The sequence below is a fragment of the Oryctolagus cuniculus genome, chromosome 6 (genome assembly GCF_051225735.1).
Source record: "Oryctolagus cuniculus isolate XC-2025 breed Fujian yellow rabbit chromosome 6, ASM5122573v1, whole genome shotgun sequence".
Taxonomy (NCBI): Eukaryota; Metazoa; Chordata; class Mammalia; order Lagomorpha; family Leporidae; genus Oryctolagus; species Oryctolagus cuniculus.
The window spans coordinates 61,707,691-61,721,117 of NC_142872.1; the positions used below are offsets into that span (position 1 = coordinate 61,707,691).

General features: G+C 43.2%; 1 protein-coding gene across 4 annotated transcripts in view; it reads left to right on the forward strand.

The window, feature by feature from the left end:
- Positions 1–6,173: 6,173 nt before the first annotated feature.
- CPEB4 (cytoplasmic polyadenylation element binding protein 4) overlaps positions 6,174–13,427 on the forward strand; it is a 72,269-nt gene continuing 65,015 nt past the window's right edge. For 3 of the 4 annotated variants that reach the window (XM_002710388.6, XM_008255397.5, XM_008255398.5), the window contains exon 1: positions 6,205–8,765. In XM_002710388.6, the coding sequence (XP_002710434.1) occupies positions 7,641–8,765 (1,125 nt within the window). In that variant the 5' untranslated portion in view covers positions 6,205–7,640. Of the gene's footprint in view, positions 8,766–13,427 lie in introns of all 4 variants that reach the window. The other variant, XM_008255399.5, reaches the window with a different exon arrangement.

Genomic DNA, 13,427 nt, shown 5'->3' on the forward strand with positions numbered 1-13,427 from the left:
GCAGCCAGGAAATGAACTGGCCATATGGGATGCAGGCACTACAGGCTGGGGCTTTAATCCGCTGTGCCATGGTGCCAACCCATTTATTTATTTTAAAGATTTATTTCTTTATCCGAAATGCAGAGTTACAGAGAGAGAAAGGGAAAGACAGAGCGAGAGATCTTTCATTCACTGGTTCACTCCCTAAATAGCTGTTATAGCTAGGGCTGGGCTAGGAAAAAGCCAGGCAGCTAGGACTCCATCTGAGTTCCCCATATGAGTGGCAGGGGCCTAAGGACCTGGGCCATCTTCCGCTGTTTTCCCAGGAACATTATCAGGGAGTTCCATCAGAAGTGGAACAGCCAGGACTCAAATGAGTGTTCATATAAGATGCTGGCTTAACTTGCTACACCACACCAGCTCCTGGATTATTTCATTTTAAAGATTTATTATTTATTTATTAGAAAGATACAGTTACAGAGAAAGAGAGAAGGAGAGACAGAGAGAGGGGGGTCTTCCATCTGCTGCTTTACTCCCCAAATGGCCACAATGGCCAGGGCTGGGCCAGACCAAAGTCAGGAACCAGAAGCTTCTTCCAGGTATCCCATGTGAGTGCAGAGGCTCAAGAATTTGGACCATCCTCCGCTACTTTTCCAGGCACATTAGCAGGGAGCTGTATTGGAAGCGGAGTAACTGGGACTCGAACCAGAGCCTATAGGGGATGCCGGCGCCCCAGGCAGTGGCTTAACCCACTGCACCACAGCACCAGCCCCTCCTGGGTTATTTTAGAGCAGGCCTTTACTTCAGCCTGTTTCTTCAGCTGTGACATGAAGACATTGAGTTGGCAACAAAGACCTCTAGTAAGTCACTAAACCTAGCTGAGTTTCAGCCCCCAGCCCCCAAACAGCATCTTGCCCTTCCTCACAGTGATGGAACCCTGGTTTTTAATGAAGTACCTAGGACTCCAGAATAAAGGCTGTATTACCCAACGTCTTTTGCCACCAGTGTGGCCACATGGCCAAGGTGTGGCCAATTACAGCAGAATGGAAGTGATCGGTGTTGTCTTCTGAAAAGTTTCTTCAAAGAGAAGAATTACATCCCTCTTCATCTTTTCCTGCATCCTTTGGTCTGGAATGCAGATACGATGGCTGGAGCTAGTTTAGCCATTGTGGATTTCTAAGTCGCATTTTGAGGAAGGAAGAGCAAAGGGACACAAGGAAGCTGGGTTTCTCAGGACTCCCTGAAACCAGCCACCAGCTCTATAATGACTCACATTGTTTTTTCACATGAGAAAGGAACTTCTGATTTTAGCCATTCTTATTTTTTTTCCTGTGCTCTCTCATTCTTTTATCTGATGATTGTATGAGAAAACAGAATCAGAGTATCTTAGGACGTGGCCTGGGACTTTGGATTTGATAAGTTCCCCTAGAGACAGATACACTCGAAGTTTGTAGCGGGCTGCTGACAATTCAACTTTTATCATTGTACTCTAGGAACGTATATACTCTAATAGCAAGAAATTTAAACACAATGGGAAAGGACCATTTTTAGTTTTTTTTAAACACACAGAGATGATTTTCTTAGCTGTTTTTAATTTTTCTTAAGGGTTCAGAATTGAAAACCTTTTTGTAATACAAATTCTTGCCATAAGGAAATGGTCAGACACACTGGGCCTATGTCTGTGAGTTCATGGCTCTGCTGGGGCTAGAAGTTTGATCTCTGACTCCAGGCTCTCCAACCTCCAGCCTCCCCAGTTTCTCTGCAGGCTCTGGAAAGCTATTCTTTGCCCAGCATGACAGGTGCAAATCCTCCAGCCTAGGTACAGAGTGTGAGACGGCAGCTGTTGGGCAGCATGGCCCTGGGTTTGATACAGGAAGCCACGTGTGCTTATTCCAAACGGCAAGGGGTAATCTGGGTCAGCAGTCTGGCCACATAGGTGGCGGGAGCCACAGAAGCATCCAAGTCAGCCCATGTGATGCAGGCCACAGTTTGGAAGGTCAGCCTCCCGTTCCAGCTCGCCTCCATCTTTGCCAGGACAGGGCTATTTCGAGAGAAGCCTTTCTGAAGTCTGGGACTTTTCCAAACCAGTTATTCAACAACAATGCTTCGGAAGAACTGGATTCACCACTCTCCACAAAATGGCTTGTTAACATGGACTCTGTGTTAATGATCAGACCTTGAATAGGAAGGCAGGAGGAAAAGAGTGGTTAAAATACAGAGGGCTTACACAGGTTGCAAAACAACAAACAAAAGGAGACAACACAACTCAGCAATTAGTTGTTTAAAAAAATGGTACTTTCTAAGTAAGCATGCACACTTTCCAGGTTAGAAACAGGGTGAAGTTCAGAGGTAGAATTTAATAAAATCTGCTTTGGGGCCTTGATTTGATTTCCGCCCCGCTTGCTTTATAGCAGTGAGGTCTGAGGACATTGCAAAAGTTATGCCATCCTTCTCTCTCCTACCTTTGCAGGACCTGCCTTTGAATATTATTTTTTAAGATTCATTAAAATATATATTGCACCACTACATTAGAATGCTTATTAATGTTGCCAGGCAAAATAACTGCTGGTATTAATCTCTTGAGGGACTGAACCATATACCTGCCCAGACTTGTCCTCACTACAGCTCCCCAACCAAAACCAACATCAAGGACACTGTGTCCTTTAATTCAAGTACAGAGAGCTCCTGGGCCACTAACTCTAATAGGATCAACTGCTTCAAATACTTCTACATTCAACGAGCATATACTCAGGAACTTGACAGTAATACCAGGTGGATTTTGCAAAAAAAAAAAAAAAATTTTTTTTGTATACTGTGTCCATGTCTCACAGAAATGAAGTGAAGCCAGCAGCTGTGTTGGACCACTCCAGGAGGTGGCATTCACATGCCACATGTGCGTGGTACCTTATGGAGTTGACAGTGTACACCCAGGTGGTGGCCCTGATCATTGAGGTCATTAGACAGGCTCTGGGGAGCTTGGGTGTAGACTGTTGGGAGAAGGCTGACACTGTACATGTCGAGGGCAGTGGTAGAAGACATTAAGGCTGAGTTCATCCTGTGTGATTATGGGGTGAGATTTATAGTCACTGCCAAGGCTAGTGGAGGCGATACTAAGATCCTGCTTCCTGGGAGGCTCCACGTTTGAGGTGTGGTTGACCTCAAAACCCAGAGGGAACTGGGTAGTAGCCAGCCGGGTATGGGAATTCCCTAGCCTAAGACATCTCCACCAGGAAGTGTCCATCTTTGCTGCATTAGACAGGAAGGGAGTTTTCCTTTTAGTTTTAATTTTTAAAAAAATCTGGTAGCATCTCAATGTTTGGGTAGAGCTTGCTTTCCCTGCAGCCTGAAAGCTTCCCGGGGAATGCGTTTCATGGGAAGGGCTCTCTTCTGCCAGCACAGTGTTCAAGCCAGCACTCATCTGCAGCCGTAGATGCCTTTGGAGAGCCTAAATGGAGCTGCTAAATTGTTGTCATGGATACCGCAGGACAGTTGCTGAAACCAGAATGTTTTCAAGGAGGGCAGCCCTGGGTTGGGTATCCTAGGTTTCTAAGTAGGCAACTGACCCAAGAGAATTGATTTTCCCCTTCCTTCTCCTCTGTCCCTGGTCCCCAAGCAGGAACCAGCGATCCTCCTAATTTCAGCCCAGCCCAAACCTACTGCCCACAGTTGATGGTGCCTTCAAAGACCAGACTGACCCTGCAGCGCCAGACGGCGGCTCTGGGTGTGCCTTCTACAAACCAAGACAGGTTCCTGGATTCCTTTGTGCATACAGCTGCTTCTAGGCAAAAGATGCGTGTGATGCAATTCTCTGCCCTTAGTATGTTAAGAAACTAATACTGTGGACTCCTCCTAGCAGGTCAGCCCTTACCTGTAGCTCCTGCAATTCACAAATCTAGAGAGGGAGGAAATCTCACACACATTTCATCCCTAAGAAACCCATGGCTTGCAAAGATAATGCCTGGGGCCATACAACTAGGAAGCAGCAGGACCGGGATTCAAACCTGGGGCTACTTGGTTCCAAAGGTAGTTCTTTTTCCACTAAGCTGTGGCTGCCATTTTAGTCACTGAGAAAAACTGATAGTTCCAAGAAAATTTCAACTGTCTACTGGGAATGGCACATTCATACATTCATTCAATAAACACATCCCAAGTTGGCTCTGTCTCAGACTCTCTGCGGGCCGCTAGGGACAGAGAGCAGACACAGTCTCTGCCTTCAAGACACCAACCCACCGGTAGCCCGCAATAATTAAAAGAGAAGAATCTATGAGATGCTACAAGGAGGGACAGTCAGAGAAACCATCCTGGGGGAAATGACTTCATCTAACTGGAGCAGCTACAGCTCAAGGCATGTCCTGCCGTGGAGAACAAACAAGAGTAAGGCACAAGCCTTGTGCCCAAGAACTCAGAGCTACAGAGAGGAGGCTCGCGCTCATGATGATTAAGGGCCCATGGCAGTGCTGCAGCATTGAGAGATTTAGGCAGGAGAATTCAGAACCATTAGCAGGGGACTCTCGGGGTGAACTGGAAGCCATCTTTGCTCATAAGATTTTTTGTTACTCCCCCTATCTTTTTCCGATGTTTTGCTCCGGTCACTTTCAGCTCTATGTTGATTTTTCCCCCATTTCTTGCTAAAGTAAAACAGTCAACACCTTTAAAATCTGAGCTGAGAGTGAGGCATTACCCTAGGCTTCCATGGTCCTCACAGTGGTGGAAAAACACAAAGCCGAACAAGGTGGAACCCTTGAGCCGCAAACAAAGAACCTAAATGATGACAGAGATGTGAGCGCCAAACCAAATGGTGCAAAGGACTAAATAATTCAGGCTTGGCAATGGGGGATGGTCCTCTGGGAAAGTTCTCATGGTTGCCCATTTGTTCATTCATGGCGTCAGGATTCATTCACTGATGCCTCTTATCTATCCCCGTTTACTCCTCAAAGAGTCCAGAGTGGCACACTGCTCTGGGAGAAACACCCAACTGTGACAAGATAGTGTGATAAGCAAAAGCAAGATACATACGGGCGTAGACACTTTTAGAAGAAGGAATTCAGAAGACAGAGTTGGTAGCTTTTGAACTGATTTCTCAAACTATAGAATTTATCGGATGTTGAAGAGAAGGGCACGGAAAAACACACTGGCAGTTTGAGGGTATTTCAACATGTTCGTGGAAAAATGGATTTAGAGGACAAGTTTATTTTGGTGCAGAACATTTTTTGCAGTTCAAGCATAGTGTTCTTTTTTTTTTTTTTTTTTTTTTTTTTTTTTCTTTTAGATCACGCACTGTCCATAACCCTTTTGAAGACATCTCATATGCAGCAAATCCTTTTTTTTTTGCATTACTTTTTGGAACTCCCCTTGTATGTCTGAAGGGAGACGAGGCAGTAAGATGCATTGTGGACAAGGTGGAAAACCTTGAACGCCAGACTAAGGAGCGTGGCCATTATCCTCTCGGCGGTGGGCAGCCACAGAAGAGAGCTGCACACGCGGAGGCCTAGGATAAAATTGTCTCCCCGGTGGATGGGGGTGGGAGCTGAGCCGCTGACGCCCACGAGCGCTACATCTCTGTGCCTGGGAGACTGCATCAAAGGCGAACCTAAGACAGGCTGGGGACAGGGGGGTGCGGGTGCGGAAACGGAAAGTGACTGGAGGAGAGTCCCTCATGAGGTCTGCGTTCTGGGCAAGGGCATACGCAGTTCTAGGCACCGCACAGCTGCTGGCAACACTGCCTCCCCTTCCAGATCCCTCTGGGGCGGAGCTCAGGCCAGAGCACGTGATGCTTGGGGCACCACCTTTACTCAGGGCAGACCTCCCGTTCATCCGCGGTTTCACGGGTTACCACTTTTATTCCTAACACCTTAACCTCATGCCATAGTGTGTGAAGAGTCCATTCTCTTCAGCGCGTCCCTCTTCGATCTTTCGGCAAAGCCCTATTGGCGAAAGTAATCGTCGAAGGAATCCTTTGCCCACACAAAAGATGGCGACCAGCTGCGCTCGCTTTGGGTGGGGGCATCGGACTCCAGACGCCGGGCCTCACTGGGCGAGGCGCAGACGGAAGGGGCGTTTCTCGGGCTCACTTTTCGACCTTCCTGGGAGGGGCACTGAGCTTTGGAGGCGTGGTCCCCTTGGAATTCTAGCAGACGATTGGTATTTAGGCAGGGGTGGGCGGGGCATCCGCGTTACCCCACCCCTCCCTCTTCGAACCGGAAGTGTCTCTCGGTCTTTCCAGCTGGTTGTCATTTCACTCGGCTCGGTCCTGAGGAGAAGGACTCAGCCGCGGCTGCGGGACCCGGGCACCGGGAGGCGGTGGCGGCGGCGGCGGCGGTGGCAGCGGCCACAGCAGAGGGGGACGAGGAGGAAGAAGGAAAGAAAAAGAAGAGCCAGGCGGAGCCCGCAGCCACGACAGCGGGGACTGCGGGACCGGGGTAAAGAGGCGGCGGCGGCGGCGGCCCAGCAACCGTGAGGAGAAACAAAAGCCTTCCAAATTATAGTTTAAAAAAAAAGATCCGGGAGAAAAGAGAGATAGAGCCAAGGGGGGAGGCCTTTCTCCTTTAGAGTAACTACGGTAGTGGGTTTTTACTTTTTTTCCCTCTTTGTTTTTTCCCCCCCCGTGCGGAGAATCGAACTGAGAGAACTGAACAAACCGCCCCTGGGTCCCATGAGGGAAAAAAACCCCGGAGCCGCAGAGAGGGGAAGAGGCAGAAACCGCAGGACCTTCCAGGTCGCCCGCTGGGTCCCCGCACCCCCAGGCCGCCAGCTCGCCCTCGTCGCGTCTCGCTAATCCCTCCCGATCACGCTCCCTCCCCACCCCCGCCGAGGGAGAGCCCGGTGTTTCCAGCCCCTTTCATGGGGGAGAGGAGGCCGGGGGGAGCCCAGGGACGACGACCGCAGCAGGATCTGCACCCGGAGCCTCAGGAGCAGCCCCAGAGGCCACAGCTGCGCCCTGCGAAAGAGCAGAAGCAGGACCAGGAACAGCAGAGAGCTCCGTGCGATCATCTTTCCATTAGTCCATGCTGACTTCCTCTCCCGCAACCAGGAGTTCACCCCCCCTCCCAGCCCCAGATAACCTAATATAATCTATCTATATAAATATATAATATATAATGTTCTTAAATTATTCCTGATTTTTTTTAACCAAGCTGCCAAGAAAAGAACGTATTCTCCCCTTAGCCCTATTCTAATTTTTATGTGAGTGAATCTAAACTGCTGGGGAAGACCTTATGTGATTGTTAAATTATATATATATATATATATTTTTACTCTGCTCAATGCTTATTCTTCTACATCCATAGATGCTTGAGAAGCTGTGTTTTTGTCATTCATGTACATTTTCCTTTGGAAAAAGAAAGCGCCTATTTTACTAACCAAAGACTTGATTTTTACCCTCTCCATTTTTATTCCCTCCTAGAAAGAAGCCCAATTGGATTCATGTCAATGTTTTAAGAAATTTTTTTTTTTGTAGTTGTGAATTTTTTTCTTCTTTCAGAGACCAGAATTCCAAATCAGAACTCCTTAGGGTGATAAGCTGCAATTGTTGAGCTAGCTATACATCAGATTTCAAGCAAGCAAACAACTGAAATTTTGAATAGAGGGGTGGGGGCAAAAAGAGACAGGAGACATCAGGTTGTCATTTTTGGCTGAGCAGATTCTGATCCTAAAAATAATAAATGGGGGATTACGGGTTTGGAGTGCTAGTGCAAAGCAATACTGGGAATAAATCTGCTTTTCCAGTCAGATTCCATCCACATCTGCAGCCTCCACACCATCACCAAAATGCCACCCCCAGCCCTGCTGCTTTTATAAATAATAACACAGCTGCCAACGGCAGCAGTGCTGGCTCAGCCTGGCTCTTTCCTGCTCCCGCTACCCACAACATTCAGGATGAGATCTTGGGGTCAGAAAAAGCAAAAAGTCAGCAGCAGGAGCAGCAAGACCCCTTAGAGAAGCAGCAGCTGTCCCCGAGTCCAGGCCAAGAAACTGGAATACTGCCTGAAACGGAGAAGGCGAAGTCGGAAGAAAATCAAGGGGACAATTCTTCGGAAAATGGCAATGGGAAGGAGAAGATAAGAATCGAATCACCAGTGTTGACAGGCTTCGATTACCAGGAGGCCACGGGGCTAGGTACTTCGACCCAACCCTTGACATCCAGTGCGTCCTCTCTCACCGGCTTCAGTAACTGGTCAGCAGCGATAGCGCCTTCTTCTTCTACCATAATCAATGAAGATGCAAGTTTTTTCCATCAGGGAGGGGTCCCTGCTGCGTCGGCTAATAACGGTGCTCTGTTGTTTCAAAATTTTCCCCATCACGTCAGCCCGGGCTTTGGAGGCAGCTTCTCCCCTCAGCTCGGGCCTCTTTCACAGCACCACCCTCATCACCCTCATTTCCAGCATCATCACAGCCAGCATCAGCAGCAGAGGAGGTCTCCTGCCAGCCCCCATCCCCCACCCTTCACACATAGAAGTGCTGCTTTTAACCAGCTCCCTCATTTGGCGAATAATCTTAACAAACCCCCTTCTCCGTGGAGCAGCTACCAGAGCCCCTCTCCAACCCCATCTTCTTCCTGGAGCCCCGGAGGTGGCGGATATGGTGGCTGGGGAGGCTCCCAAGGCCGAGATCACCGCAGAGGGCTGAATGGTGGAATAACACCCCTGAACTCCATCTCGCCTTTGAAGAAGAATTTTGCAAGCAATCATATTCAGCTCCAGAAGTATGCTCGCCCCAGCTCTGCCTTTGCTCCTAAATCCTGGATGGAAGATAGCTTGAACAGGGCTGACAACATTTTTCCTTTCCCGGTAAGCTTATGTTTCACTAATAGATTAAGATGAATTAGAAAATAGTATGGTATATATCTGTGTAGCTACACGGTTTGAAGTGTCTAGTCACATCAGGGTTCTTTTTAGATAGAAAATGAACCCATCACCAGACCTTATTTTATCAGAAGACGGTGATTCGGAACAAAATATTTAGTTGTTTCTTTGGCAGTTTTCTAATTGTAGCCTCAATCTTTCCATAGATAATTATGAACACCAGGTAGCTAGTAGTGTCATAATTATTAATTATCATGCTTTTCTTGACTGACAAGGGAATCAGGGTCAGTTTTTCCCTGCTTATTTAGGTGAGATTAATAATATGTGGGTGCAAATACGTTGCCCTGTGGAAACTAATGAATGCTTTCTGCCCGTATGAAGTGACTGTATAACGAAAAAAATTCAGTACTTTTGGCATGGTAAAGTTGTGATTCATTGAAAACCAACTATTGAATCACAGTTTTCTCAGTGGTTACATTTCAAACCTGGACCCTTGCAATCTTGTAGTTGGAACAGTGTGAATCGATAATTCAACAATTCTTCTTAAACTTCTTTGCAAATTCTGGCCTGCTTTGTGTTAGTGAGGACTACTAGTGAACGAGAAGTAATCTAATGTTTTCTTCATTCCCGTCCACTTTTGAGTGCTATTATGAAACTCTTAATCTCAGAGTGACCTTTTTTCCCTTTTTTTTTTTTTTTTTGGTGATGCCTTTCACCCGTTTGTTTATTTTCCAGTGTTAACACTAGGGGTGAAAATAATTAAACCATTCCTAAAAATAGATCCAGGCAAAGAGCGCATGTCTTTCTTGCTACCAGTATATCCTTTTTTTTTTTTTTTTTTGGCAAGAGTCACATTGTTTGATGTTTTAAAATTAATGAGCAGCTAATTTAGTTGATAGAAACAAGATAAAGGAAATTTCATAGTTGACTATGAGATGCTCCACTGATCGGTTACGTGTTTAGAAAATGTATAGCAGGTGATAAGCCGACTCTGAATCAGTCCTTATAACCACAACAACCCACAAGGGTAAGTTCTGTTATCTCCATTTCATAGGTGAAATAATTGAATATCAGAAATATGTAATAACTTGCCCAAGAGTACACAGCTGATAGAAGTTCAAATTTGAGGTTAAAAAATGATTAAAAATATGTATACCTATATATGTCCACATACATGTGTGCTACACCTAGACAATTATTTTTGAGATCTCTCTGCAGGGGCTAAAACAGATTATAAAAGAGTTGCAGCATTCCCAAATATGATGTTAGCGCAAACAAAGCGATCTGTTTTAATTAATGATTTGCTTAGGGGGTAAGGGTGTTTGTTAAGAGAAACGTTCAAGGAGTTAAGTATCTATTCCTTCCCTAAGAATTCAGATGAAATGTATTTTAAGATATTTGGTTAAATTTCCTTTTAGTTTTGTAAAAAATGTTTTGTCTGTTAAAAAACTATTGGCACTTGATTTTAGAGTTTTTACTCAAACCTGAAGAACTTAGCTGTATTTTAGTGAGCAGGTAAAAGCCTGAATAAGACGTTGACAGTTTTATGAAGTTTATTTTTTAGGAAGTTACTTTTTGATATTACTTTGAACACAAATTTAAAAAGGCTATGGAATACAGAGGTAACTTTTATGAACTATATTGATAATTTCAAAAGCTTAGATGGTATTCTATACAGTTTAAATAGACTAAGATTTGACTCAAAATTGAATACACTTTTCTTTCTTATTTTGTTCATACATACTGAAGAATGAACTTAGGTGAGCTCATGGCATGTTTCCTAATGTCAGCTTATTGACTTTTGATAAAGATTCATTGTGGGAAACATGAAAAGTTCAGAAATGAATAAAATATGCAGATATGCTTGTCAGTATTTTTTTCACATTGGGCTAGTGGAATGTATCTTTTCTAAAATCAGTTTCTTTGATGATTAAGTTAATCTGTGAAGTAGAATAACATGAAATTGATACTAACAGATACTGTTAGAAACCAACTCTTCCCTTAGAATTATGTTGTGGATGGTTAAGGTACCTTAAATATGGTAGGAGTAGAATGTAAATAGATAACTGATTTCTGCTGCCCATCTGCACCATTTTTAGAGAGAGGTGGAGAAAGAGGGGGAAGTGCGGTGGTTTGAAAGTCACAAGAGAGTAATTGGACAGAAATTTTTATGGCTAGAAACTCTTAATTGGGTTTTGAAAAAAATCATAGGTAGTAAACTGACTACAGTAGAATATAATTCTTTTTGTGTGTTTTTTAAAAACAATAATTGTTTTGATTTGTGTGTTGGGGCGGGGGGGGGGTAAAGTACTCTTCTGAGTTGATGTAAACTACCTGGTTAAATTTGATTTGAAAGGAACATTTATTTGACAAAGAGCTCAGAAACCTAGGTTTCAGTCTTGGTTCTATCAACATCATCATTTGGGAGCCTCGCTTTATTCATAAAATTTCTAGGATGACCTAGGTGATCCCTGAAGTTTCTTATGATTCTAAAGTACACTACTGTGAAATTTAGTTAAACTGATCCAACTGCAATCTATGTTTTTCTTTCTAAACACTCCTTATTTAAATTTCTAACTTTAGCACTATTAACTTTAGGAAATGCATTTTATAGACATTAGCAATTCAGCTTCAATTGCAGTTAAAAATAATTCCTTAGGTGTTATAGAGAGATCTTGAAATACACCATAGAAAGTTCCAGGAAAAAGCTTCCATGGGATAGAAAGCTTCCATGATTATTATTCAATCAAAAACAGCGGGGTGTTGTTATATTAAAAGAAATAACTTATCTGAAATGTAATTGATACTGGACAATATTTTAATTTGGAATGAACCCAGAATGAATTTTATATATGTTAACTGCAGGTTTAAGTACCTACAGTGAATTAAAATTAATGACAGGCTTATTTATTTTTGTCTAATCTCAACATTTCTTTTGCCCATGTTTATGGAGCATGAGCAGAGATTCCAAGTATTTGAATAATCCTCCAAATCAGTAATATAGGAGAGCATTTTAATTTGTTTTAAAATTTGTTTCTAAGTTATTTTTTGCTTAAAGCATCATGTGAATTCAGATAGTATGCCTCAAATCCTGTTTTTTTTTTTTTTTTTTACAAACTATAAGCATTTCATAATGGCTAATATGCCTACTACATAAGTGTATGACATGTATTAACTCATTTAATTTTTCAACAAATCTGTGAGATAGAAGTTATTAATCTTGGTTAAGGTATGACTATTAACCATTATTCTACAGTGCTTCTTCAGACAGTCATAATTCAGTGGGGAGATGGGGTAGGGAGAATGCTTTCCGAAGTGTAGAAGATGAGAAGAAAAATTTATGGTGATACATGGTAATGAAAAGATGATTGATCATAAATAGAATTTTGAAGGTAGAAAATAATAAATAATAGAATATCTTTGTTTATCAACTTTAAATGTTAAACTTAGATAAAATTCAAATCAATACTTTTTAAAAAAATTGTGAGTATGTAGTATATAACCAGCAGTGGACTAGGTGATTTTATAAATGTTATTTCATTTCCTAGGTAGGATTTCTCAATCCTGTGCCTTTTGATTTTATTGTTCTAATTTCTTTTTTTTTTTAAGATTTAATTATTTATTTGAAAGAGTTATACACAGAGAGAAGGAGAGGCAGAGAGAGAGAGGTCTTACATCTGCTGGTTGACTCCCTAATTGGCTGCAATGGCTGGAGCTGCGCCAATCCATAGCCAGGAATTTCTTCCGGGTCTCCCACGTGGGTGCAGGGGCCCAAGGACTTGGGCCATCTTCCACTGCTTTCCCAGGCCACAGCAGAGAGCTGGATCGGAAGTTGAACATGAGAGTCTTAAACCAGTGCCCATGTGGGATGCTGGCACTGCAGGAGGTGGCTTTACCTGCTATGCCATAGCGCCTGCTTCTGTTCTGATTTCAAAATGAATAAACAAGGCTCATATTCATCGCTACAGGCGTGATTTGACCCGTAGATAAGGGGGAAAAAAAATCTCACCTGTTCTGCTGAATACATCCTGGAATTTTGATGTCCATATCAAATAATATTTTGGGGTATCTGCCAATAATTTTATTTGAATATAGCATGTGTTTGTAGGGATGCTTAGCTCTTTTGTCCTTATAAGAAAGGAAAGGAGAATCCCTTGGTGTATGTGCTGACACCCTCTTATCTATAGCTCAATTATGTTCCCAGCTCTGTAAGCTAAGAACCAGGAGATAGGGAGGAAAAAAGACAAAATCTGTCATTATGTCACAAACACTATTCTAAAACTTGACTGATAGGGAAACACTTTAGCATTTAGAACCCATTTGCTCTTACTTTAGATATAAACATTGCAAATGTGTTAAATTGTTTAACAGGCAAATAATTCAAGTCACTTTCAAAACTCTGTGATTGTTGTCAGTTTATAGATCCTTAAAATTATATACTGCATCTTATATTTGTAAACAGAAAGTTGGGACAGTGCTTTGGTTCTGAAAGTCATTGTGAATTATTAACATTGTTTAACATGCAACCTTATTGCATTTTCTTGTTTCTTAAAACAGTCCCAAGAGGGATCTTTGCATAGAAAACATTTACTTTGATTTCGAAGGTGAAAAAATAATTATATTTTATTTATTTATTTATTTATTTAT